At 41.2% G+C, this 26,677-nt stretch overlaps 2 protein-coding genes across 5 annotated transcripts in view; one reads left to right on the top strand and one right to left on the bottom strand.

The window, feature by feature from the left end:
• METAP2 (methionyl aminopeptidase 2) overlaps positions 1-26,677 on the bottom strand; it is an 817,888-nt gene that overhangs the window by 338,200 nt on the left and 453,011 nt on the right. The gene's annotated exons all lie outside the window — the stretch shown is intronic.
• The window catches only part of FGD6 (FYVE, RhoGEF and PH domain containing 6), a 137,919-nt gene that overhangs the window by 46,560 nt on the left and 64,682 nt on the right, over positions 1-26,677 (top strand). For all 4 annotated transcript variants that reach the window (XR_007717551.1, XM_050747135.1, XM_050747136.1 and 1 more), the window contains exons 4-6: positions 14,555-14,622; positions 14,708-14,738; positions 24,736-24,887. Coding sequence is in view for 3 of the 4 variants with exons in the window: in XM_050747135.1 (XP_050603092.1) it covers positions 14,555-14,622; positions 14,708-14,738; positions 24,736-24,887 (251 nt within the window). In the remaining variant the exon portion in view is untranslated. The remainder of the gene's footprint in view (positions 1-14,554; positions 14,623-14,707; positions 14,739-24,735; positions 24,888-26,677) is intronic.

The raw sequence follows: 26,677 nt of genomic DNA, 5'->3' as shown, positions 1-26,677 counted from the left end.
TTTGTAGATTTTTTTGAAATAAAGGAATTATATGCATCTTAGGCTCAAATTATTTTGGGAAAGAATAAAGATGACTGTTAATAGTACATCATCATTTGCTTTGAAATAATGCAGTGTGTGTATGAGTTTGCGGGGAGCACCGCATACATGAAGATTGTCCATGTGTTCAGAGTTGTTTAAGATGCATGAGGGCCGGGCACGATGGCTCACACCTACAATCCCAGCACTTTGGGAGGCCGAGGGGGGCGGATCATGAGGTCAGAAGATCAAGACCATCCTGGCTAACATGGTGAAACCCCGTCTCTACTAAAAATACAAAAAATTAGCCAAGCCTGGTGGTGGGCACCTGTATTCCCAGCCACTCGGGAGGCTGAGGCAGGAGAATTGCATGAACCCAGGAGGCGGAGCTTGCAGTGAGCCGAAATTGTGCCACTGCACTCCAGCCTGGGCGACGGAGCAAGACTCCGTCTCGAAAAAAAAAAAAAGGATGCATGATGCGGGTGTTCATTATAATGTCTCTCTAGTTTGGCATGAATATATTTATCTCTTTCATTTGAAACCACATTTTTAAAAAGATGTTATTAAAGGGAAAAAAGTTAGTACATCACCAGTATCCCCAGGAATGTTACAGCAAAGTGGAATTTAAAAAGATCCACGCAGCATAGCAAGCCATGGAGAAAATTCGTGTGCCATAATTTCACCTAATTCCTGTGCCATAATTTTATCAATCTGTTATCCTTCCTGTTTAATATTTTTGCTCTGTTTAAATTTATTTTCAACCTTAAATGAATGGCCCATGTGCAGCAGTCTGAATTTAAGTCCCAGATCCATCAGCTATGATCTGGGCAACTTTGGGCCAATTATTTAACCTTTTGGGACTAAAGGGTACCATTTATAGATAAAAAAAGAATAGTGCTCATAGAATTGTGAGGATTAAATAATTTGATACATGGAAAGCATTTGAATACTGATGATATTCAGTATTATAATAGCTCATGATAGCCATTATGAGCACATAATAGCTCAGTGATCATTTATTTATAACTAGCAAGATTTCATTTCTATGCTCTGAAGTATTAAATCATGGTGTTGGGAGTAACCACTATAAATTACTTAGGCTAGTGAATTTGTAAAACCCCTAAGACAGATGAGTGACTCTTTTATTAAAGACTCACAGCACTCAACCATGTATAGATTTTACTTTGACTATCATGTAATTCCTTTTATGTCTTGCTGGTGTCTGTCTTGCTTTAATTTGAAAGCTCATTTTCCATGTTGCAGCTTCATGGACATAGATTCTACAAATATTTATAGAATTCACACTGTGTTCCAGGTACCACTGGCATTTACTAGAGATAAGCAGTACTCAGGTTCTAAGCTTCTATGTAGCCCACATTCTTTTCTTTTGAGATGGAGTTTCGCATTTGTTGCCCAGGCTGGAATGCAATGGTGCTATCTCGACTTACTGCAACCTCTGCCTCCCGGGTTCAAACAATTCTCCTGCCTCAGCCTCCCGAGGAGCTGGAATTACAGGCACCCATCACCATACTCAGCTAATTTTTGTATTTTTAGTAGAGACGGGGTTTCACTATGTTGGCCAGGCTGGTCTCAAACTCCCGACCTCAGGTGATCCACCCACCCTGGCCTCCTAAAGTGCTGGGATTATAGATGTGAGCCACCATGCCCAGCCTCAAATTGTCTTCTTGAGGGCCATAATTAAATCAATCCTGACTCTCTTTGAAAGGCAACTCCGAGTTTTTTCTTTTCCTAGCAGACACTCTTTTCTATTGTTTTGGTCTAGTTGTTTGTTTTGCCTGAATCTTTTCCCATTTCTTTCCATATTTCTTGGAGCACTGACCAAAATTGGTTTCCACATTCTATCAGGGATCTCACTGATGTATCGTATAAAGGAAGGATTAATCTTTAACCCAGCAGTGTTATGTCTCTTTCCAACACATCCTGTGATAACACCGCCTGGTTGACTCATTCATTTTGTGGTCAGTGGAGACTCCCAGGGTTCCTTCCTCTGCGTTTGTGCCTGCCTTTCCTTTCTCTTCCTGTATTTATATTATTATTTTATGTTATTAGTTGTGCTGTATTACAGTAGCCCTGTTAAATTTTTATCCTTTTTTTGTTGTTGTTGTTAAAAAAAGGACTATTTCTTTAATCATGGACATTGTTTTTAGTGAAACAATAGATAAGAGTTTTTTTAGTGAAACAGAATACAAATTTTTTTCATCATCTCAAGCATTTACCAAGCCTTTATGTGATTGTGTTACAGACATTCCCGTTATACTCTTATTTTAAAATGTACAATAAATTATTGTACATGTTGACTGGTAACTCTATTGTGCTATCAAATACTAGATTTTGTTCATTCTATCTAACTGTGTTTTTGTACCCTTTAAATATTCCCAATACCCTCCACCTGAACATTTTTTACCTGATGCCACTAGTACTAATAATTTCCCTCCTTTAGAATTCTCAGCCACGCTAATGAATTTTCTCTCTCTGTCTCTTCATCTGGAACAACAACAATAATAATAGAATAGTCTCTTTCTTTCTAGACACTTGTTAATCCATCTGGCCACAGCCTGGTGAATGCCTTTCTCTTAAGTAATATGCTTTCATAGTGGTAAGAACACAGTCTTTGGAGTCAGATTGCCTGCATTCCCACCACTTACTAGCTCTGTGATCTTGAACAACTTACTTAATTTTACTTTGCCTTAGTTTCCCCGACTGTAAAAAGAGGAGGAAAAAAAGTGGACACTTTATTTTCTAAGATTATTGTGAGTATTAAGTGATTATACGCTGTTTAGAATGGGGCTTAACACAAAGTAAATGCTTAGTAGATTTTTACCTATTATTGATTTTTTTTTTTTTTTTTTGAGACGGAGTCTCGTTCTGTCGCCCAGGCTTGAGTGCAGTGGCGCGATCTCGGCTCACTGCAAGCTCCGCCGCCTCCCGGGTTCACGCCATTCTCCTGCCTCAGCCTCCTGAGAAGCTGGGACTACAGGTGCCTGCCACCACGCCCGGCTAATTTTTTTGTACTTTTTTTTAGTAGAGATGGGGTTTCACCTTGTTCACCAGGATGGTCTCGATCTCCTGACCTCGTGATCCACCCGCCTTGGCCTCCCAAAGTACTGGGATTACAGGCGTGAGCCACTGCACCCGGCCTTTTTTTTTTTTTTTTTTTTTTTTTACGATGAAGTTTCTCTCTTGTCTCCCAGACTGGAGTACAATGGTGTGATCTCGGCTCACTACGACCTCCGCTTCCCGGGTTCAAGTGATTCTCTTGCCTGAGCCTCCTGAGTAACTGGGATTACAGGCATGCGCCACCACACCCGGCTAATTTTGTATTTTTAGTAGAGACGGAGTTTCTCCACGTTGGTCAGGCTGGTCTCGAACTTCTGACCTCGGGTTATCTGCCCACGTCGGCCTCCCAAAGTGCTAGGATTACAGGCATGAGCCATCACACCTGGCTGCTATTATTAATTTTTATGAAAATAAGCAAGCCAAATCTTAAACATCTCAAGTCAAGCTTTCTGTAATCTTACCAATAAACATATTGTTTCTGGCTTGCCTTTTCTTATCTATGAGTAAATATGAAACTTATTTACAGGTAAGGTAGTATTTTGTTTTAATGGGAAAACATGAAATTTGGCATCCTAAGACCTGGGTTTTAGTCTTAGATTTGTCACTTACTAACTTTGTGACCTTGGTTGAGTAATTTTTTAAAGTCAGTTTATTTACACAAGTATCACTTCACAATTGATTTCAGGTGACTTAAAAAAATGTGTGTAATACCAAAAGTCAAAATGTTTTTTTAAAGAAATTGGGGTGTCAGCATATAAACAGTGCTGGAATCACTGGATATCCACCTGCAAAAGGATGACATTGGACCCCCTTCTTTTCAACATACACAAAAACTAACTCAAAATGGATTATAGACCTAAATGTAACAGCTCAGGCCCAGTGCGGTGGTTTGGCTGGGCGCGGTGGCTCACACCTGTAATCCCGGCACTTTGGGAGGTCGAGGCGGGCAGATCACTTAAGGTCAGGAGTTCGAGACCAGTCTGGCCAACATAGTGAAATCCCATCTCTACTAAAAATACAAAAATTAGCCCGGTGTGGTGGTGCATGCCTGTAATCCCAGCTACTCGGGAGACTGAGGCAGGAGAATTGCTTGAACCCAGGTTGCGGAGGTTGCAGTGAGCCGAGATCGCACCATTGCACTCCAGCCTGGGTGACAGAGCTAGACTCCATCTCCAAAAAAAAAAAGAAAAAAAGAAACTCAAACAGTAAAAAGATCAATCACCCAGGCTTAAGGATCTGAATAGACTAAAGAAGATACACAGTGACCAATAAGCATGTAAAAAGGTGTTCAACATCATAAACCATTAAAGAAATCCAAAGCGAAGCTTCGGTGAGATACCACTGCACACCTACTAGGGTGTCCATAATCAGGAAGATGTACAGTAACGAGTGCTAGTCAGGATGTGGAGAAATGGGAGTCCTTGTAGGATCTAAAATGGTGCAGCCACTTTGGAAAACAGTCTGGTAGCTCTGAAAAGTTTAAATATAGAGTTACCATATGACCTAGCAATGCTACTCTTAAGTATCCATCCAAGAGATATGAAAACATATGTCCACACAAAAACTTGTAGAGGAATGTTCATAGCAGCATTATTCATAATAATAAAAAAAGTAGAAAGGGGCCAGGTGTGGTGGCTCATGCCTGTAAGCCCAGCACTTTGGGAGGCCAAGGTGGGCAGATCACTTGAGGTCAGGAGTTCGGTAGCAGCTTGACCAACATGGTGAAACCCCATCTCTACTAAAAGTACAAAAATTAGCCAGGTGTGGTGGTGCACATCTGTAATTTCAGCTACTTGGGAGGCTGAGGCAGGAGAATCGCTTGAACCCAGGAGGCAGAGGTTGCAGCAAGCCAAGATCATGCCACTGTACTCCAGCCTGGCTGACAGAGTGAGACTCTGACTCAAAAAAAAAAAAAAAAAAAAAAAGGTAGAAAGAACCCAAATACTAATCAAATGATGAGTGGATAAACTAAATGTGATATATTCCTGTAATGGAATACTATTCAACCATAAAGTAGGAATGACTGATAATGGGCATGGAGTTTCTTTTTTTTCTTTTTTTTTTTTTTTTTTGAGATGGGGTCTTGCTCTGTCACCCAGGCTGGAGTGCAGTAGTGCAATCATGTTCACTGCAGCCTCAACCTCGTTGACTCAAGCGATCTCTCGCCTCTGCCTCCTTAGTAGCTAGGATTACAGGTATTCACAACCATGCCCAGCTAATTGTTTTTTTTTAAAGACATGGTCTTGCCATGGTTCCCAGGCTGGCATCCAACTCCTGGCTTCAAGCAGTCCTCCTGCCCTGGCCTCCCAAAGTGTTGGGATTATAGGCATGGGCCACTGCACCTGTCCTGAATTGTATACTTTAAAAGAGTGAAAACATATTTTGTGGTGTGTGAATTATTTCTCTACAAAGCTGTAATAAAATAAGCCTTGCTGAAGGAAAAACAGTAGTGTTAATGGAAGATTTGTACAGAGTAATGTCTATCATGTAGTCCTATTCATTAGCTGAGGATGGGCCACAAATTTGGCTTTCTAGCAACTCAGGAAAAGTCGGTGATATCAGGCTGGGTATGGTGGCTCACGCCTATAATCCCAGCACTTTGGGAGGCCAAGGAAGGAGGATAGCTTGAGACCAAGCTGGGCAGCATAGTGAGACCTTGTCTCTACGAAAAATAAATAAGATTAGCCAGGCGTGGCAGTGCAAGCCCCTGGGAAGTTGAGGCTACAATGACCTATATTCAGGCCACTGCACTCTAGTCTGCTCTCTAGTCTGAGCAACAGAGCGAGACCCTATTGTAGAAAAACAAAACAAAACAAAACAGAAAAAGAAAAAACAAGCCAGACGTGGTGGCTCACACCTGTAATCCCAGGACTTTGGGAGGCTGAGGTGGACAGATCTCTTGAACCCAGGAGTTCGAGACCAACCTGGGCAATGTGGCAAAACCCTATGCCTACAAAAAAAACAGACACAAAAAATTAGGTAGGTGCTGTGGTTCGTGCCTGTAGTCTCAGCTACTCAGGAGGCTAAGGTGGAAGAATTGCTTGAACTTAGGAGTTGGAGGTTGCAGTGAGTGGAGATCACGCCATAGCATTCCAGCCTGGGCAACAGGGAGGCCTCATCTCACTTAGGAAAAAACAAAATTGGCCTAGCTCTGTGGCTCATGCCTGTAATCTTAGCACTTTGGGAGACTGAGGCAGGCGGATCACCTGAGGTTGGGAGTTCGAGACCAGACTGACCACCATGGAGAAACCAACCCGTCTCTACTAAAAATAAGAAAGTTAACCAGGCATGGTGGCACATGTCTATAATCCCAGCTACTCGGGAGGCTGAGGTAGAAGAATCTCTTGAACCCAGGAGGTGGAGGTTGCAGTGAGCCGAGATCGTGGCATTGCACTCCAGCCTGGGGTACAAGAGTGAAACTCAAAAAAAAAAAAAAAAAAAGGAAATTGATACGGATCTGACATAGATACTGTTTTTCTTCATTTTGCATGAAGAAAAGGAGTTTTATACAAGTTAAGTAACTTGCCTTGGAACCCCAAGTTGGGGTTTTTAACCCAATCTGTCTCTACTAACAACCTGGTACAGCCATGGAAGCTGAATGATGTCAATGGAACATGTTGAGGTGAAATACCTAGCCATGCTGATTTGTCCTGTTGCCTTTTCTAAATTTTTATTTTTACATTTTTTGGTCTTTCCTTTCAGGGCTTAAATGCTTGTTTAAAAAGTAAGATGTATTCTACTTGTTTGTGGTTAGAATAATCATCCTCTTCATCTTTCTTATATATCGATTTCCTTGTTTTTTTAAAAAATCTTCTTTGTAAAGTAGCTCATATGATACATACTTTCATAAAGAAAGGTCAAAAACCTAAGAGAGCATTGTTTAGAGATTAATCATGATGTCACCTCATTTATGAAATAACTTAATGATAAAGAGATGTTTCTCAGGCAAGTCTGGATGTTAACATTTTTTGTTTTTTATTAGAACTCTAGAGTAGGATAGAAGAGGCCTTTTAATAATTCCATTAAAAAGTAATAGGCTGGGCAGGGTGGCTCCTGCCTGTAATCCCAGCACTATGGGAGGCCCAGTTGGGTGGATCCCTTGAGGTCAGAAGTTTGAGAACAGCCTGGCCAACATGGTGAAACCCCATCTCTACTAAAAATACAAAAATTAGTCAGGCACAGTAGTGTGTACCTGTAGTCTCAGCTACTCGGGAGACTGAAGCAGGAGAATTGCTTGAATGTGGGAGGCGGAGGTTGCAGTGAGCCAAGATTCCCACCACTGCACTCCAGCCTAGGCAATAGAGCAAGACTCTGTCTCAAAAAAAAAAAAAAAAAAAAGGAATGGATAAATTTCACTGAACGTCACTTGTAGTGAACAAATGTGAAATGATAAGAACACAATTAAGAATTTACAAAGCTGGGCTGGCATCAAGAGATCGGAACATAAAACTAGATTTCAGATCAAAGGTTCTGTTTTGGAATTTGTTTGACTTATTTTATGACCTTGACAGTTATTTCATTTGTTTGTGGCTCATGTTTCAACTTCCACAGCAGTGTACTTTTGGGAGACGCTGTTATTTAACAGGGAACTGCTTTGAAATGCAATGTAATTTAAGTGAGGATTTTCGTTAGCTGAAAAGTTGAGATGCCATGGGGTGTGTGTTTTTCCATCACTGTTTGACTTGGGTCAGAATCAGTCATTGTTCTTACAAGTTGGAGATAATATAGAGCTTTTAATTTTGTTTGGTTTTTTTTTTTTTTTAATTTATATTTGACTTTCTGTCCACTTTGAAGATAGTAATCCATTGACTTATTTCTAATAATTTTTATACCTCTTTATTTAGCCCTGTAGCTTTCCTGGTTTAGAAGGTAAAAGAGACAATGGAATATATAGACTTCTAGAACCTTAGAATTGGAAAAGACCTTAATCATTTAGTCCAACCTCCTACTCTTTTATGTGATTAAAGCTTTTAGTTCATTTGAGTTTGCATTTTCATGTTATGCAACACATCTTCAAAAGCAGTGTGCTCTGTCTTAGATTCTGAGAAGGTGGCAGCCATCCTTGTACACATTTGCTTATTCATAAATATTAATTGCACAGTGGACCAAGCAGCGTGCTATGTGCAGAAGGGTACAGGGTGAATTAGATCAGAGACTAGAGGGAATTCAGACATTTCGGCAAGTAAACACAGTCTACTGGGTTAAGTCCTACAAACATTACATGAACAAGAAAGTTATCTTGTCCTTTGATAGTGGGAGGGAAAGAATATCAAGGCAGCCATCATAAAAAAAAAAGTTGGAGTGTTGTCTTAAAGGATGTTTGGAATATGAAAGGCAGAAATCTTCAGGGAGAAAAAGTGATCGGGAAACAAGTCAAGGCAAAAGGAAAGGTATATGCTCAAAGGGACAGACACAGAAGGGCAGAGCACGGCTGGAGTTGCAGCGTGATGGGGTAGATAGTACACAGTGTGGAGGAGGAGGGAGGAGGCTGGTGAACGTAAGTGGACACATCGTGAAATGCCTAATATACTTGGCAAAGGAAACTTGGATCTTTGTTATCCATCTGTGATAGGGAGCTGCTAACATTTAGCCTGAGAACTAACCTGGTTATATTTGCATTTTAGAAATATTCTAGTGGCAGTGTACAGAAGGGGTTGCAGTGGAATAGACACAGAGCCAAGGAAACCTCTTAGGTTGCTGTAATAGTGAGGGCAAGATGTAAGGAGGCAACATCAAAGGAGAGGAAAGGATCATTTAAGCTTTAAATCTTCAGGACACATTGACAGGACTTGACTCAGTTGTAATAATAAAAGGTGACTGGGGACAAAAAAGAAGAGTCCAGGTTTCTGGCATTAATGAGTTGGTATCTGCAGTAGCTAGTATGGGAGTAGCTGATGGAGTGTGTTTAAACAGTGATTTGGAGTCATCAAATGCTTTATTCTTTGTGAAGCCTTCCCTGCTTGACACACCTCTTCCTGATTATGGTCTTTTTGTCCTTCAAGGTGGCAGCACTTTTCATAGTTGTGCTTATATATAGTTATTTGTATGTTCGGTTTGTTTCCCTTGTTCACTTCTTGAAGGATGGGGCTATTAATTTATTTACTCATTTTTCGACAGAGTCTCGCTCTGTCACCCAGGCTGGAGAGTACAGTGGCACGATCTTGACTCACTGCAATCTCTGCCTCTGAGGTTTAAGCAATTCTCATGCCTCAGTCTCCCAGGTAGCTGGGACTATAGGTGTGCGCCACCACGCTCAACTGATTTTCATATTTTCAGTAGAGACAGGGTTTCACCATGTTGGCCAGGTTGGTCTCTAACTCCTGGCCTCAAGTGATCCGCCCATCTCAGCCTCCCAAAGTGCTGGGATTACAGGTGTGAGCCACCGTACCCGGCCAACTAGGGCTATTGTTATTTATCATAGTTCCCTGTAGCCTTGAACTCCTGGGCTCATGTGATCCTCCTACCTCAGCCTCTCGAGTGATTAGGAACTACAGGCATGTGCCACCATGCCTGGCTATTTTGTGTGTGTGTGTGTGTGTGTGTGTGTGTGTGTGTGTTTCAGCTCTCACTATGTTGTCCATGCTGGCCTTGAATTCCTGGCCTCAAGTGATCCTCCTGCCTCCCAAAATGTTGAGATTACAAATGTGAACCATGGTGCCCTGTGTAATTCCCTCTTCTAACATCTACTTTTAATGCTGCATTTTAAACCTACACAATCAGAATTTCTAAGACAGTACCTGGGAATCTGAAATTTAAGATCTGCCTGTGATTCTAATGATAACTAATGTTTTCAAATTTATTTGTAGAGCAGTGAATGGGCTGGCGGTAGAACTGTTTTATCTTACTAACTTTGCTATCAAATGACGGAAAGTCAGTTACGAACTTCAGATTTTAAAATGAAAGTGTAAAGATGGTACTGACTTCTTTCTCTTGAAAATGATCTCAGAATAACAAGGAGAAGAAATACACATTCTGTGCTCAATGACATTAGGAGACAGCAGAAAACCCTGTCGACCTAATGGGAAAAAAAATGAGGCATGCTTAATGTAAGTACAGAGTTTATGTGGGCCAAATTTGAGGACTACAAGCCTGGAGCATAGATTCAAGACTCCTGTTAGGAGCAGTTACAAGTGGGGTTTTTGTTTTGTTTTGTTTTGTTTTGTTTTTGAGACAAGAGTCTCACTGTGTTGCCCAGGCTGGAGTACAGTGGTGCGATCTTGGCTCACTGCAACCTCTGCCTCCTGGGTTCTAGTGATTCTCCTGTCTTAGCCTCCCTAGTAGCTGGTATTACAGATGCTTGCCACCGCACCCGGCAAATTTTTTTATTTTGGGTGGAGATAGGGTTTCACCATGTTCGCCAGGCTGGTCTTGAACTCCTGACCTCAAGTGATTCACCTGCCTTGACCAAAAGTGCTGAGATTACAGGCATGAGCCACCATGTCCAGCCACAAGTGGATTTTTTTGTTTGTTTGTTTTGTTTTTGTTGAGATGGAGTTTCACTCTCATCACCCAGACTGGAGTGCAATGGCACGAGATCTTGACTCATGGCAACCTCCACCTCCTGGGTTCAAGCAGTTTTCTTGCCTCAACCTTCCGCACAAGTGGAAGTGCACATACCTAAAAAATTAAAGGAAAAGAAGAGGCAATTCCTAAGCTGTTTATCAGTAATTTTATATTAAAATATCATAAGCTATTTGATTGACTTTACATTGTTCTTTGTTTCACAAATTCTAGGAACATGGAGACTGGGTGGAGGCAGCTGGTCAGGGACAAAAATGCCTTTAAACAGTTGCACCTGAGCATGGGGGTTGGTACAGTACTGAAGTCTCATACTCATGTTTCTCTGGGCCTGATAAATTTTGCGTACCTCACATAGCTCAGATTGCTCTGAGCTGTTTTTCATTTCTCACACCGTATGAGTAAGGGCTACCGTGCCCGCCAACAATAGATAAAGGTTCCAGTAGGTCAACATCCTCACCAACACTAGGTATTTTTTTATTTTTTATTATAGCCATTGTGTGGGTGTGAAGTATATCATTGAGGTTTTAATTTGCATTTCCCTCATAACTAACTGTGTTCAACAACTTTGTGTGTACTTATTGGCCATTCTTATATCTTCTTCGGTGAAATGTTTCTTCACACATTCACATCTTTTATCTCTTTTTTTAATTTTTTTTTTGTAAATAGAAATGAGATCTTGCTTTGTTGCCCAGGCTGGTCTCAAACTCCTGTACTCAAGTGATCCTCCCACCTCAGCCTCCCAAATTGCCAGGGTTTCAGGCATGAGCCACCGCACACAGCGTTTTTGTTTGAGTTGTCTGAATTTTGTTTTGTTTTGTTTTGTTTTTGTTTTGTTTTGTTTTAAGAGCCAGGTTCTCACTCTGTCGCCTAAACGAGTGCAATATTGCAATCATAGCTCACTGCAGCCTCGAATTCCTGGGCTCAAGTGATCCTCCCACCTCAGCCTCCCAAGTAGCTGGGACTACAGGTGTGTGCCATCATACCTGGCTAATTGTTTTCTATTTTTTTATTTTGTGAAGACAGGGTCTTGCTATGTTACTGGGGCTGGAGTGCAGTGGCTCAAATCATGGCTCACTACAGCCTCAACCTCCTGGGTTCAGTGATCCTCTTACCTCGGCCTCCTGAGTAGCTGGGACTACATGTGTGCACCACCATGCCCAGCTAATTTTTGTATTGTTTTTAGAGATGGGGTTTCACCTGTTGCCCAGGTCTCGAACTCCTGTGTTCAAGCGATCTGCCTGCCTTAGCCTCCCAAAATACTGAGATTACAGGCGTAAGCCACCACTCTTCAGCCCTATCAGAGTTCTTAATGTATTCTAGCTGCTAGTTCTTTCTCAGAATCATGATTTGCAGATATTTTCTCCAGTGTTTGGCTTATCTTTTTATCTTCTTAATGATGTGTCTTTTGTGGCATAAACAATTTTTGAAGTTCCATTTATCAATTTTTTTATCAGTTATGCTTTTGGTGTCATATCTAATAACTCTGTCTAATTCAAGGTCATAAGGATTTTTAAAAATGTATTCTTCTGGAAGTTTACAGTTTTCACATTTTTAGTTAATTTTTGTGTAGAATAACCTCCTCTACACAAGTCTGTGTAAAGCAGGCCATGGTAGAGCAAGGTCCTGAGAAGGAGAGGAAAAAAAGGTACAGAGTAGAGACCTATCAAAAGGAGAGTGATAAAAAGAGGAGAGGAAACAAAGGGTAGATGCCAAAAATAAATTAACAGCTACTTGAAATTTCTGTGTAGAGATGGTACACATTTTAGCTGACTCCAGTAATCAAATGCTTCTACATCTATAGTGTGCCTGCATTTCTTTAAAGATACTGATGAGATCCCCTCTTGATCTTTAAGGGGTGTCACATTATTTGGAAATGAAGAGTCAGGGCTTCAGTTCCCTAAATGGTTTTGGTTTCTGTTTTTCTCATTTTTAATGCATTTTTAATTTTAATTTTATTTATGTTGTTGTTATTATTATTATTATTATTATTATTTTGACTAACGACATGGTCTTGCTATGTTGCCCAGACTGGTCTCAAACTCCTGGGCTCAAGCCATCCTCCCAATTTGGCCTCTCAAAGTGCTGGAATTACAGACATGAGCCACCATGCCAAGCTCATTTCTAATTTAAAATTTATACACTGTAGTTTGCAAACATTAAACTTTCTATCTGCAGATTATATGGAGAACCCCATTGTGATAGAAAAGTTTGGACTTGCTTAAATGTTTTTTCAAAATAACAGTTATCTGTGTATGTGTGTGTAGACACTTATGTATGATTATTTAGTGCCTGATACATGGTCTACCAGGTCAAGGTCAGATTGTGCTTAAGACTGCAGTCTTCCTAAGGAATATAGAGCTATGTGTAGTTTAAAAGGTGAGTGATCACGCCTGTAATCCCAGCACTTTGGGAGGCCGAGGCAGGCGAATCATGAGATCAGGAGATTGAGACCATCCTGGCTAACACGGTGAAACCCTGTCTTTACTAAAAATACAAGAAAAAAATTAGCCGGGTGCGGTGGCACGTACCTGTAGTCCCAGATACTCAGGAGGCTGAGGCAGGAGAATCTCTCCAACCCGGGAGGCAGAGGTTGCAGTGAGCTGAGATCATACCACTGTGCTCCAGCCTGGGTGACAGAGTGAGACTCCGTCTCACACACACACACACACACACAAAAGAATTTCATTTCAGCTCCTTAGAATAAAACTGCCTTGACTCTACGAACATATATCTAAAAGGGATTTTAAGGAAATTCGGAGATCCTCTGACTGTAGTGTTGACTTATATTTGGTATAGATTGAAGAAGAGCCCTATTCAGACTATATTTAAGTTGTGAGTTAAAATACCTTAAGTTCTCGGCCGGGCGCGGTGGCTCAAGCCTGTAATCCCAGCACTTTGGGAGGCCGAGACGGGCGGATCACGAGGTCAGGAGTTCGAGACCATCTGGCTAACACGGTGAAACCCCGTCTCTACTAAAAAATACAAAAAACTAGCCGGGCGAGGTGGCGGGCGCCTGTAGTCCCGGCTACTCGGGAGGCTGAGGCAGGAGAATGGCGTAAAAACCCGGGAGGCAGAGCTTGCAGTGAGCTGAGATCCGGCCACTGCACTCCAGCCTGGGCGACACAGCGAGACTCCGTCTCAAAAAAAAAAAAAAAAAAAAAAAAAAACCTTAAGTTCTCATCTACATTCCTGTTGGATATTCACTAATTTCTTTTTTTTTTAATTTGTTTGTTTGTTTGTTTTTGTTTTTGAGACGGAGTTTCACTGTTGTTGCCCAGGCTGGAGTGCAATGGCGCGATCTCGGCTCACCGCAACCTCTGCCTTCTGGGTACGAGCGATTCTCCTGCCTCAGCCTCCTGAGCAGCTGGGATTACAGGCGTGAGCCACCACGCCCAGCTAATTTTGTATTTTTAGTAGAGGCAGGGTTTCTCCATATTGATCAGGCTGGTCTTGAACTCCTGACCTCACGTGATCCGCCCTCCGCGGCCTCCCAAAGTGTTGGGATTACAGGTGTGAGCCACTGCGCCTGGCCAAATTCTTACATTATTTGTACGCACCCAAATAACTCTTCTTCCGGTATTATCTATCTGTAAGGGGCCATTTTCCCTGTAGCCTTTTTAGTTTGTGACTTCCATTTTGAACCACTGATGGTTGTGTCCTAGCAAGGTTCTGTAACTACTCAGAGCAATTCATCAATCCAGCTATTGATGAATCCAGCTAATGACAGTGAAGATTACTGATTGCTCTCAGCTACTTCTGTGACATGGTTTATCCCTCATCCAGTTCTCTATGTTTGCAATTTGAAATGTTATGTAGTATGAACTGTGTGCTAGTAGGAAACTTACAAGTATCAGAGTTAAAATTCGTGTCTGACGAGCTCATAACCCATCTTCATTATTCTTTTATGAGTTCATGCTCAGTGTGCTCTTATCCACAGGATGAAGATAATGGAATGAAAAGTAAAGTTCATCATATTGCCAAGGAGATCATGAGCTCAGAGAAAGTGTAGGTATCTAGTTTACAATTCAGAAGACTGTTTTCCCCCCATTGGCACATTTAAAACATTTTTTTCATTGCTGTTTTTTTACAGGTTTGTGGATGTGTTAAAACTTTTGCATATCGTAAGTATCTGCTAATATTTTTTTTTGAAGTCTAAGAATATTCCCTTTTGTACTTTCCCTACCCCTAGAAGTTTTCAGCATTACTAACTTAATGATAGACATTTTCTAAAATGTATGTATTTCATGTCTATGTAGATAAGATGATTTCTAAAAGAGTCTTAGTAGCTATATGTCCAAAGTCTTCAAACTTTATGTCTTCATAACAGTTTTTAAGGTGATAATATATTTTCTTAGGCATTTGCTGAAGATACTTGCTATTAGAGTTTTGAATTAACAATACATGAAGAATATCATTATCATTGTCCAAAAGTGTTTTTCTCCTATCTAAATAAGCTCCCAGAAACAGACTTGAAATAGACAATTTTCTTACTGTTTTTCCTTTTACCACCTCCATTTAGGAGAGATTAGAAATAGACATTTTTACAACTAAGTTTTAGTTGTATTTTCCGTTTTTTAAATGGTCAACTTTTTTTTTTTTTTTTTTGGTTTGAGATAGCGTCTCATTCTGTTGCCCAGCGCCATCTTAGCTGACTGCAGCCTTTCAACCTCCTGGGCTCAGGCAATTCCCCCACCAGGCTCCTGAGCAGCTGGGACTACAGGCGCTCACCACCATGTCCAGCTAAGTTTTGTATTTTTTTGTAGAGATGGGGTTTCAACATGTTACCCAGGCTGATCTCAAACTCATGGGCTCAAGTGATCAGCCCACCTTGGCCTCCTAAAGTGCTGGGATTACTGTCCTGAGCCACTGCAGCCAGCCTATAATTGTCAACTTGAACAGACTTGTTAGGAAAGAATTATGATGTGTGTCTGGGTGCATATTCATTTTTCTCTTGCACTCCTTTGTACTTGCAGGTTTTCACAAGTTTCATTATGCACTGGCAGTTAAAGTGCTTTTAGTGTTACTTTATTTCAATTATATTTAGGCAAGATGGGCCTATCATGGGGAGGGGGGAGGGGGGAGGGATTGCATTGGGAGTTATACCTGATGTAAATGACGAGTTGATGGGTGCTGACGAATTGATGGGTGCAGCACACCAACATGGCACAAGTATACATATGTAACAAACCTGCACGTTATGCACATGTACCCTAGAACTTAAAGTATAATAATAATAATAATAATAATAAAAAGACTTAAGAAAGGGGTAAAACAAAAGGAAAAGGTAAATGAAACAATGAAAAAAGGAGTTGAAGTGACAGTTTACTTATGTGGTAGTATAATTATTAACATCATAAATTAGGCTTAATTGTGGAGAAATGAAAGGTTCATCAAATATACATCAATTTATGTCTTGGCAAACTATTATTTTCAGATTTTCTTTGAATGGATACATATGAACATGAAAAGTGGGTTACACTTATGGATGATTCACATTCACTAAATGATTACCTGTGCTCTGTACTTGGTCCAACAGAAACCCAGGGGCCTGGCCTGGTGTGGTGGCTCACGACCGTAATCCCAGCACTTTGGGAGGCTGAAGTGGGTAGATCACCTGAGATCAGGAGTTCGAAACTAACCTGGCCAAAATGGCGAAACCCCATCTCCACTAAAATACAAAAATTAGCCAGGTGTGGTGGCGTACCTGTAGTCCCAGGTATTTGGGAGGCTGAGGCAGGAGAATCACTTGAACCTAGGATCCAGAGGTTGCAGTGAGCCAAGATGGTACCATTGTACTCCAACATGGGTGACAGATCAAGACTCTGTCTCAAAACAAAACAAAACAAAAATAGGGGCCTGATTCCTATGTGAAAAATCTCTAGCTTTGGAAATTCTTAAAAAATTCTTAACCTTGCTAATTTGTTTTGAGAAAATATTTCCCTGTGAATAGTTTCTCATGTTGACTTTTGGCTGTATTGGTAATATTGGTAAGTTCTCTCAACTTTTTTTTTTTTTTTTTTTTTTTTAAATGAGTCAGGATCTCACTCTGTCACCCAGGCTGGAGTGCAGTGGCACGATTTCCACTCACTGCAACCTCTAACTCCTGGGCTCAAGCCTCCTGAGTAGCTGGGACCACAGGCACCCACCACGCCAGGCTAATTTGTTTTATTTTTGGTAGAGATGGGTTTTAGCCATGTTGCCCAGGCTGGTCTCGAACTCCTGAGCAATCTGCCTACCTCAGCCTCCCAAAGTTCTGGAATTACAGGCATGAGCCACTATGCCTAGACAGTTCTCTTTTGTAATAGATTTTCTTTTTTTAGTGATAGGACAAAGCTAGGCATGGGTAGTACACACCTCTAATCCCACCTACTTAGGAGGCTGAGCCAGAAGAATCCCTTGAGCCTAGGTGTTCAAAACTGCAGTGAGCTGATTGCACCACTGCACTCTAGCATGGATGACACAGCAAACCCTTTTTCAAAAAAAAAAAGGACATTATTTTGTTGCCCTAACAAATTTGTTGAGTGTCAAGCTTATTGTCATTTCATATAAATTATAATATGTCTGAAAAATAAATGACTTTTCAGAATGAATTTCTTGTATATTTGCTGCTCTTCCTTGAACATCCCCACCACACTGTAGACATGTGATATAATTAAGTACAAGTAATAGGAAGGTTTTTTTGGTTGTCTTATTTGCTCTCTGATGGGAGCTAGACTTAGTAAATATCTCTATAAAAATATTACGTAAATGTACGAATAGTATACATTTAAAAAATATTTGGGCCGGGTGCGGTGGCTCACACCTGTAATCCCAGCACCTTGGGAGGCCAAGGCGGGTGGATCACTTGAGGTTGGGAGTTCGAGACCAGCCTGACCAACATGGGGAAACCCCATCTCTACTAAAAATACAAAAATTAGTCGGGCATGGTGGTGCATGTCTGTAATCCTAGCTACTCAGGAGACGGAGGGAGGAGAATCGCTTGAACCCAGGAGGCAGAGGTTGCTGTGAGTCGAGATTGTGCCATTGCGCTCCAGCCTGGGCAACAAAAGCAAAACTCCATCAAAAAAAAAAGTGTGTGTGTATATATATAAAACATATATATTATATATGTTAAATATAGATAAAATATATTATATATGTTAAATATATATAAATTATATATATTATATATGTTATGTATATTTGGAAGGGTTTTTTTTTTTTGACAAAGATGGACTGGCTATATAGTATTAGTAATGAAGCATCTTTGCTTCACTAATTTCTTTAGGTGGAGACGTACATCCCCTTGAAAATTTGAGAGGCTCAATAAAATCCATAGAGGCAGAGGCAAGGCTACCCTAGGCATCCAGATGTCTGTTACTAAGTAGAAAAGATTTTTTTTTTTTAGTGCATTGTGAAGGAATAGAAGACTTTCTCAGTTATCATGTTTTTTTTCCGTGTTAAAATCACTTCATCCTGTTATACTGAATACACCCTGTCTTTTGAGTCTTGTGAACCATTTTCAGCATTTCTTCTTTAGTTGTAAAGAATCTTCCTCTAGCTTCTGTTGACATGGCTACCAAACCTTCACTCTGGAGGAGCTTCTTTCACGTGAGAACTGTCCTTCACTGAATGAAGCTCATTGTTCAGAGTACCTTTGTTTTGCTGCTGAAGTGTTTTCTCTACCTTGGTTTGGTGTTTCCTTCTCTTTAGATGCCTCTGTTTCACAGTTCTCTTTCCAAGCCTTCAGGGACTTGTGGAGAAAGGGAGGGAAGGTGACTCATGGATCTTAAATGATGTTCATCTGATCATTTAACTTAACCAAATCTCCTTTAGTTAAATAAATGGTGTTCTGTTGAGTGCTCTCTATGTTCCTTGCAGCATGCTATGTTACATCAATTATCTGTTTTAACCCTCATAACAACCCTATCAAGTAGATGTTATTCCTATTTTTTTCGATGAAGAAAGTAAGCTAATTGTCAAAAATAACCCACTATTTAATAGCAAAACTAGACTTTGAAGTCTGGTCTGTCTGACCCCTTGTACTCAGTTGTTCTTTAGTTACTGATTGAAAATTATTATTTGAAATCTCTACCATGCTGTATAGAATATAGTGTATCTTTGGATATATTAGCTTGCTTTCAGAATTCTTTTAGTCGCCCTGGAAACCAGAGAAACTTGTTTTTCATCTTCTAAAGATGAAAATGAAGCTAGATCTTGGTCACTTAGAGATACTATGATGATTACTTGTTAGTGTTATTAAAGGAGATTGGAAACTAGACATAAAAGATTGCTTTCAGTTATGTTTTCTACAGTTTTGCATTGATTATGCACCACTGATGATTACATACCATATCACCGGGTCTACATATAGAGAGTGAAGAATAATTTCATTGGGAAAATATTTTCATTTTAAAAACAAAGTCAAATGGTTACTGTGGGGACTTTCCCACGTCTACTTTTACTTCATAGTTTCACACTCATTTCTGCATATTTATCATAGCTCTTTGACCCCCACAGCTGCTTTGCTTTTGCTTAAAGTGAAGTGATTCCTGGTGTCCTTCATGAGGACAGGGAACCTTGTAGAGCTCCATGTCTGTCCATATGTTCCTTTGGTCTTTGTAATTCACTGTGTCATGGTAGTAGTGCAGTAATGCCCTGAGGTCAGGCAGCTGGGTCAGGACAGCTGGTAATTAAGTCACATACCTCTTGTTGGTGCTGGAGATATAAAGCCTGACCCCATGAACAAGGCCATCTGTTTTGTGCTTCATTGCCTCAGATGCTCGTACTTGATTTTATTTGCATTGATTTTTTGCTGAGGTCTTCCCTAAGTGATTCAAACTGGCAAGGCTGATATGTTAATATCTCAAAAGAATTAAAGATCAACTTAAAGTTGATCTGATTCTTATTTGTAGGTTTTGGGGAATTAGTAAGAATAATATTATCATATGCTTCATAATTCAGAGGCCCATTTCTAGTTCTACAAATTCCACATTAAACAAGCGTTTGCTTTTTATGACCAGAAACTACAGTGTAGGTGGTTCAATTTTGCATGCAGAATATTTGGTAGGTTTTGTTGTAAGGATGAAGTCTAGGTACTTGATGCCAGCAAACTCTACAGCTAACTAACATTTTCACACTCTTAACTCCTCCTCCCACTACTTTAATATTTTTTTTTACCTGGCTTTTCCAGTGTGAAAAATTAAACTCTGGATCTAACTTTTGAAGGGCTAATCCTGCTGTCTTGCATCCTCACTGATTTCGTCAAGGAGGTTTTGGTGAATTTAGATTCTTCTACCTCAAAATAGCTTTGCCTCTGGCTTTTAAGTGTCATCACACTTTCCCAAATTATCCTGGTTGTTAACATTTAGAAAAATAACCAGACATATGTTGTAATCATCCTTTTATTAAAAAAAGATGTCACCTCCTCCCAGTGGCACCAGTTTTGGCAGTGGTTGAGGTTCATGAAGAGCTGAGAAGTTCAAGATTCTGCTAGTGGTTCCTGTGTGAATTAGTTACATCTGGCAGTGGGGCCGTAGCACACAGCTGTCAGGAAATGGTGGCCCAAGAGGTGAGGGAATGAGACTGGGGCCAGGGCTGCTGCATGTGGTTGTGGAGGCCATAACTGGGAGTGGAACCCAATTATTCGATGACACTTGTCGAAGCAAAAGCACAGTACGGCAGGCTTTATTCAGGACTATCACAATAGGCTTAGGGGGCCTGGAGCAGGGGCTGATGCCTGTAATCCCGGCACTTTGGGAGGCCGAGGTGGGCAGTTCACTTGAGGTCAGGAGTTCAAGACCAGTCTGGCCAACATGATGAAACCCCGTCTCTGAAATACACTGAAATACACTGAAAATACAAAAATTAGCTGGGCATGGTGGTATATGTCTGTAATCCCAGCTACTCGGAAGGCTGAGGCAGGAGCATTGCTTGAACCCAAGAGACGGAGGTTGTAGTGAGCCGAGATCGTACCACACTCCAGCCTGGGCAACAGAGCAAGACGCCATCTCAAGAACAAAAAACAATAGTCATAGGGACCACTGCAATGGGATTTTGCGGTAGTGGAGAAAGATTGGGCTCAACTCCAAATATATTATGGGCAAGTGGGAATTTATAGCCAAGGAGGAGCAAAGTGGGAGTTAGTGGATGGAAAATTACTAAGAAGAAACTTCAGGAGGAAGGGAGATTCTGGCTAAACCAACTTAATGGGATTCTTGCAGAAGACGGACCAGCCAGGATGATCATACATCACCTGGGCAATGGTAGAGGATGAAGAACCCGAACAATATCAAGGGTGGGAGGTTCTTGCTAAAACTGGATTTTGCAAGAAAGTGCACAGATGGGCCTAAGAAAAGATTCAGGAACCTGACTAGTACAGAATCTTTGTCAAGTGCTTACTTAGAATATGTAATTCTCTGGGTGGGCACGATGGCTCATGCCTGTAATCCCAGCAGTTTGGGAGGCTGAGACAGGCAGATCACTTGAGGCCAGGAGTTCAAAACCAGTCTGTTTAACATAGTGAAACCCCATCTCTACTACAAATACAAAAAGTTAGCCAAACGTGGTGGCACACAACTATAATCCCAGCTACTCAGGAGATGAGGCAAGAGAATGGTTGAACCTGGGAGTCGGAGGTTGCAGTGAGCTGAGTTCTCGCCACTGCACTCTAGCCTGGACAACAGAATGAGACTCTGTCTCAAAAAAAAAAAAAAAAAAAAAGGCCGGGCGTGGTGTAATCCCAGCACTTTCGGAGGCTGAGGCAGATAGATCACCTGAGGTCAGGAGTTTGAGACCAGCCTGGCCAACATAGTGAAATCTCCATCTGTACCAAAAAGTACAAAAATTAGCCAGGCGTGGTGGCAAGCGCCTGTAATCCCAGCTACTTGGGAGGCTGAGGCAGGAGAATCACTTGATCCCGGGAGATAGAGGTTGCAGTGAGCTGAGATTGCACCACTGCACTCCAGCCTGGGCAACAAGAGCAAAACTCTTTCTCAAAAAAAGAAAGTAAGCCAGGCGCCGAGGCTTACGCCTATAATCCCAGCACTTCGGAAGGCCGAGGCAGGCAAATCACCTGAGGTCGGGAGTTCGAGACCAGCCTGACCAACATGGAGAAACCCCATCTCTACTAAAAATACAAAATTAGCTGGGCGTGGTAGCACATGTTTGTAATCCCAGCTATGCAGGCAGGAGAATCGTTTGAACCTGGGAGGCGGAGGTTGTAGTGAGCTGAGATCATGCCATTGCACTCCAGCCTGGGCAACCAGAGTGAAACTCTCTCAAAAAAAAAAAAAGTAACTCTCTGGGTTTCATGGCTATATAGTCTCAAAATTCTTATGGTCTTTATTAAGTGTACTTCTATTTTAATTATTAAATTTCTATTTTATTCTGACATACTACTTATAATTTAAAAGAAGACATCATGGGCCATCAGTCCATTCCGAGCTGCCTAAAAACATCCAGTAGTACTGGGAAAAGCAGAGTTTTGCCTGGTGTGTGACAGGGGCGTCCATTTAGAGGCAGCCATCTCACTGGTCAGTTCAGTTTGTATTTGGCTGGTCTCTGTTAAATGTGTCTTAAATAAACAAGTTCCCTTTTTGGCAATGGTGGCAGACATATGGAATGCAGGGTCTGGCAAAAGCTGTGTCAAACCAGGTCCTTAAGTTACTTAGCAGCTAACATCACTGTCACTGTCATGGCAGAGGAAATACCTTCCAACTGGGAAACAAAAGTTATCCTGCTGCCAGGAGACAAATATAGTCATCACTTACTCTACCGGAAGAAAGAGTGGTGCTTATTGCTTTGCTGAGCAAGGAACTCTTGCATCCAAATTATATCAGTCACTAAACTGGTCAAAACAAAAGCAAAAAAGATAACCAGAGAGGATGTTTAACTATTCTGCTTTGAATACATTATTCATGATGCGTAAATAAATGTATTCTATAGCCCTGCCTGATAGCAGATAGCCTAATGATTTTCAAAAGTGTTAAGTGGCTTTATTTTATCATAGTACATGTGAGTGCTGATTGAAGCAAGCTGTTGGGAGGTGAAATTTGGCTGATATCCATTTGGTTTCTGGAGATGTTCTGAGTGATTTTCTGGATTAGAGCTTATAATACTATGAGAACTAAATACTCTTATTTTATATGATACTAATTAGGTATACAAGTTAATCCTTTAGTTACTGGTATGAGTAGTTGGCTTCTTTGGGCTAATGTGACTGTTGGATCAATAAACTTAGTCCCAGGTACTGAGTCCTAAGTGAAGGGATTTTTAGCATTGATTAAGCATAAGAGGACTGGACTTCTTCAAAATAGCCATCCTTTAGAAAAAGAATCCTTTCACATACTTTAAGTTATCTGTGAGGTTTTTGGCTGTCCAGAGTTTAAAAAAAAAAAAAAAGTCATGGTTAATATACATATTTTAGGGGCAGGTGTTGAAAAGATCAGTGGAAGGAACAGTATCTTTTTTGGTTGATTTCATTTGCCGGTAAATTCCTAAAGGGAAAGCAGTTGCAAATAAAGGTAAGGGAAGATAAGGCCTATTAGTCATTTACCCAAACTTTCCTTTCAGATTTTAATTAAAACTGCTATTTCTAAAACGGAAAAAAATCTTTGTTTTTGAATTCTCAAGGACTGTGGAACAGATTTCACTCTGTTTTACTTATGTCTTGAGGCCCACCCTTAGGGGACAATGAAATATAGGCAAATACTTATCTCCTACCCCACCCTTTCCAAGTCCTCTGGAGTAATAGGGTGTGGTGATATTGACATATATTAAAACATGGTACAGATAGTCTAGAGAACAGTAAATGAAAAATAATATGTGAAGAGAAAGATTCTTTTTTTTTTAATTTTTTTTTGAGACAGAGTCTCGCTCTGTCGCCCAGGCTGGAGTGCAGTGGTGCGATCTCGGCTCACTGCAAGCTCCACCTCCCGGGTTCACGCCATTCACCTGCCTCAGCCTCCTGAGTAGGTGGGACCACAGGTGCACGCTGCCACACCTGGCTGATTTTTTGTATTTTTGGTAGAGACGGGGTTTCACTGTGTTAGCCAGGATGGTCTCAATCTCCTGACCTTGTGATCTGCCCGCCTCGGCCTCTCAAAGTGCTGGGATTACAGGCGTGAGCCACTGCGCCTGGCCACTTATTTGTGAAAAGTGTAAACCCTGGCGAATTTATTGAGAGGTTGGCAAGCGGGAGGGGAGAATTTCAGGTCCAGAGTTAAAATGTTTCATTAATTCTATATGCCAAATGCATTGCAAAAGAAGTTTTATGTGCAATATCTAATTAAAGTCTCATAACTATTATACTTACTTAGCAGATGAGGAAAATCAGTCTGGCCCGAGGAAACACAGTAAATAAGGAACAAGGGCTTGGATCCAGGATTCTGATTATCAAGCATGTGCCTGCCAATCACGGTGGCTCATGCCTATAATCACAGCACTTTGAGAGGCCCTAGTGGGAAGATTGCTTGAGCTCAGGAGTTCAAGCCAGTCTGAGCAACATGGTAAAACCTCGTCTCTACGAAAAATACAAAAATGAGCCTGGCATGGTGGCACATGCCTATAGTCCCAGCTACTCGGGAAGTTGCCATGAGCTGAGATTGGGCCACTGCGCTCCATCCTGGACGACAGAGGGAGACCCACAACACATGCCTCTCTCCACATGCCTTACCTAGGATGCGCCAGCTGTGGGGAAATGATAACCGAAAGTGGACAGTGGGACTCTTAAATCCAGAATAAAATTAGCTAAGGTCTCCTGGGGACTTTTAAAATAAATGGATTGTGTTTATATTGATGGTATTGGAATAATTCTAAAGACTATTTAGAATTTTGTTACAATTTCCAGACATCTGCTTAGTATAATTGCTAAGTTTAGAGATCAAACTAAAAGGTTTAAGATAAATATGATTTGGTATGTTTGAATATCAAAGAATCGTCTCAGCCACGATTTTTTATTTTTAATTTCCTATCTAGGTGAGTGGGGTAGGAGGAAGGGGGTACTTTCGATTTGTAATTCTGCATGGGAAATACAGCTGTGCAATCCGTATCATTTTAGGAAAAAGGGGGACTGGGGATAAAAGCTTGTTATCAAGTTATATGTGTATGTATTGTTTTTCCTGCTCTGGACTGTAATAGGATTTCCGGGATGCAGTAGCTCATGCTTCCAGGCAACTTGGGAAACCAGTGATTGAGGACCGGATTCTAAATCAGATCCTATACTACTTGCCTCAGCTGTATGAGCTCAACCGGGATCTCCTGAAGGAACTGGAGGAAAGAATGTTGCACTGGTAAAAATGGACTGTTTTCAGATTTTCCTAGTGTTTCCAATTTTAGATGAAGCCGTAAGGGCCCCACATGTGACAGAGATGTATTGTTCATTACATTGAGTTGCTTCAATATATTGTCTTTGCAGTTACCCATAGATTGATTTTGTTGTGTTTTGTTTTGTTTTTGAGATAGATTCTCACTCTGTCGCCCAGGCTGGAGTGCAGTGGCACAATCCCAGCTCACTGCAACCTCTGCCTCCCAGGTTCCAGCGTTTTTCCTGCCTCAGCCTCCTGAGTAGCTGGGATTACAGGCGTGTGCCACCACGCCTTTCTAATTTTTTGTATTTTTAGTAGAGATGAGGTTTCACCATGTTGGCCAGGCTGGTCTTGAACTCCTGACCTCAGGTGATCTGCCTGCCTCAGCCTCTAGTGCTGGGGTTACAGATGTGAGCCACTGTACCTGACCAGATTGATTATTTTCAGTGGCCCAAAATTCACAACCTTGGCACACCAAGCTCAATACTATTATTTTGAACAAATCTTTGGTAATGCTGCCTCAGAAGCAACATGCAGCCAATTTATATTTCTGTAGGTGAACTTGGGCAATCAAGATTTTTGAGATTAAGTGTGGATAGATGCTGTATTCACATTGGAATAGTTTCTAAATGTTTTATTTACCTTCTGGAGCTGCAGGTCATGAAACTCCCTTTCCAGTTTTGAAAAAGAGGCCATTCACTGAAATAATAGGATGGTTGTTTTGGAAAGGCAATTTTTTTTCTTTTGAGATGGAGTTTCACTCTTGTTGCCCAGGCTGGAGTGCAATGGCGCGATCTCAGCTCACTGCAACCTCTGCCTCCCGGGTTGAAATGATTCTTCTGTCTCAGCCTCCTGAGTAGCTGGGATTACAGGCGCATGCCACCATGCCTGGCTAAGTTTTGTATTTTTAGTAGAGACGGGGTTTTATCATATTGGTCAGGCTGGTCTCTAACTCCTGACCTCAGGTGATCCGCCTTGGCCTCCCAAAGAAAGGCAAATTTATATATGTATGACATCCTTGTAGAAGCTGTAGATTTCAGAATAGGAAAAGAATACCAAAAGGTTAGTATTGGGAGCCACTTCCACTAGGCTGAAGAAAATAAGTATGCAGAGGCTTTGGTGACTTCTGTGGAAATAATATAGAAAGATTGGTCTAGGAGGATTGAATTTATTGTTGAAGACCATGGGGAGCACAACATGATTAGAACAAGACAATAGTGTCACCTACTTTCACGATCAAAATTTCTCTAAGCTTTCTTTATATATAAACCAGAAAAGTACCTCTGCTTGTTTTGGAAATATCTTGCCTCTATATGTTGGGTAAATATGGCACATAAGCAATGTATACTTAGCTGTAGCCTAAGTATAAAATAACACACAATTAAGGACTGAGGATTGACTAAAATGTAGTCTTTAAAGGTCATGATAGGCCGAGCGTGGTGACTCACGCCTGTAATCCTAGCACTTTGGGAGGCTGAGGCAGGTGGATCACTTGAGGTCCAGGAGCTCGAGACCAGCCTGGCCAATATGGCAAAACCTCATCTCTAATAAACTTATAAAAATTAGCCAGACATGGTGGCAGATGCCTGTAATCCCAACTACTTGGGAGGCCGAACTGGGAGGCGGAGGCTGCAGTGAGCCAAGATTGTGCCACTGCACTCCATTGTGGGCGACAGAGCGAGACTCCTTTAAAAAAAAAAAATGTCATGATAGAAATAAAATATAATTTGCCAGGCGCTGTGGCTCACGCCTTTAATCCCAGCATTTTGGGAGGC

This window comes from Macaca thibetana, chromosome 11, assembly GCF_024542745.1.
Source record: "Macaca thibetana thibetana isolate TM-01 chromosome 11, ASM2454274v1, whole genome shotgun sequence".
NCBI lineage: Eukaryota > Metazoa > Chordata > Mammalia > Primates > Cercopithecidae > Macaca > Macaca thibetana.
The sequence above is the reverse complement of the archived record's forward strand: the minus strand, read 5'-3'. Positions and strand labels throughout refer to the sequence as shown.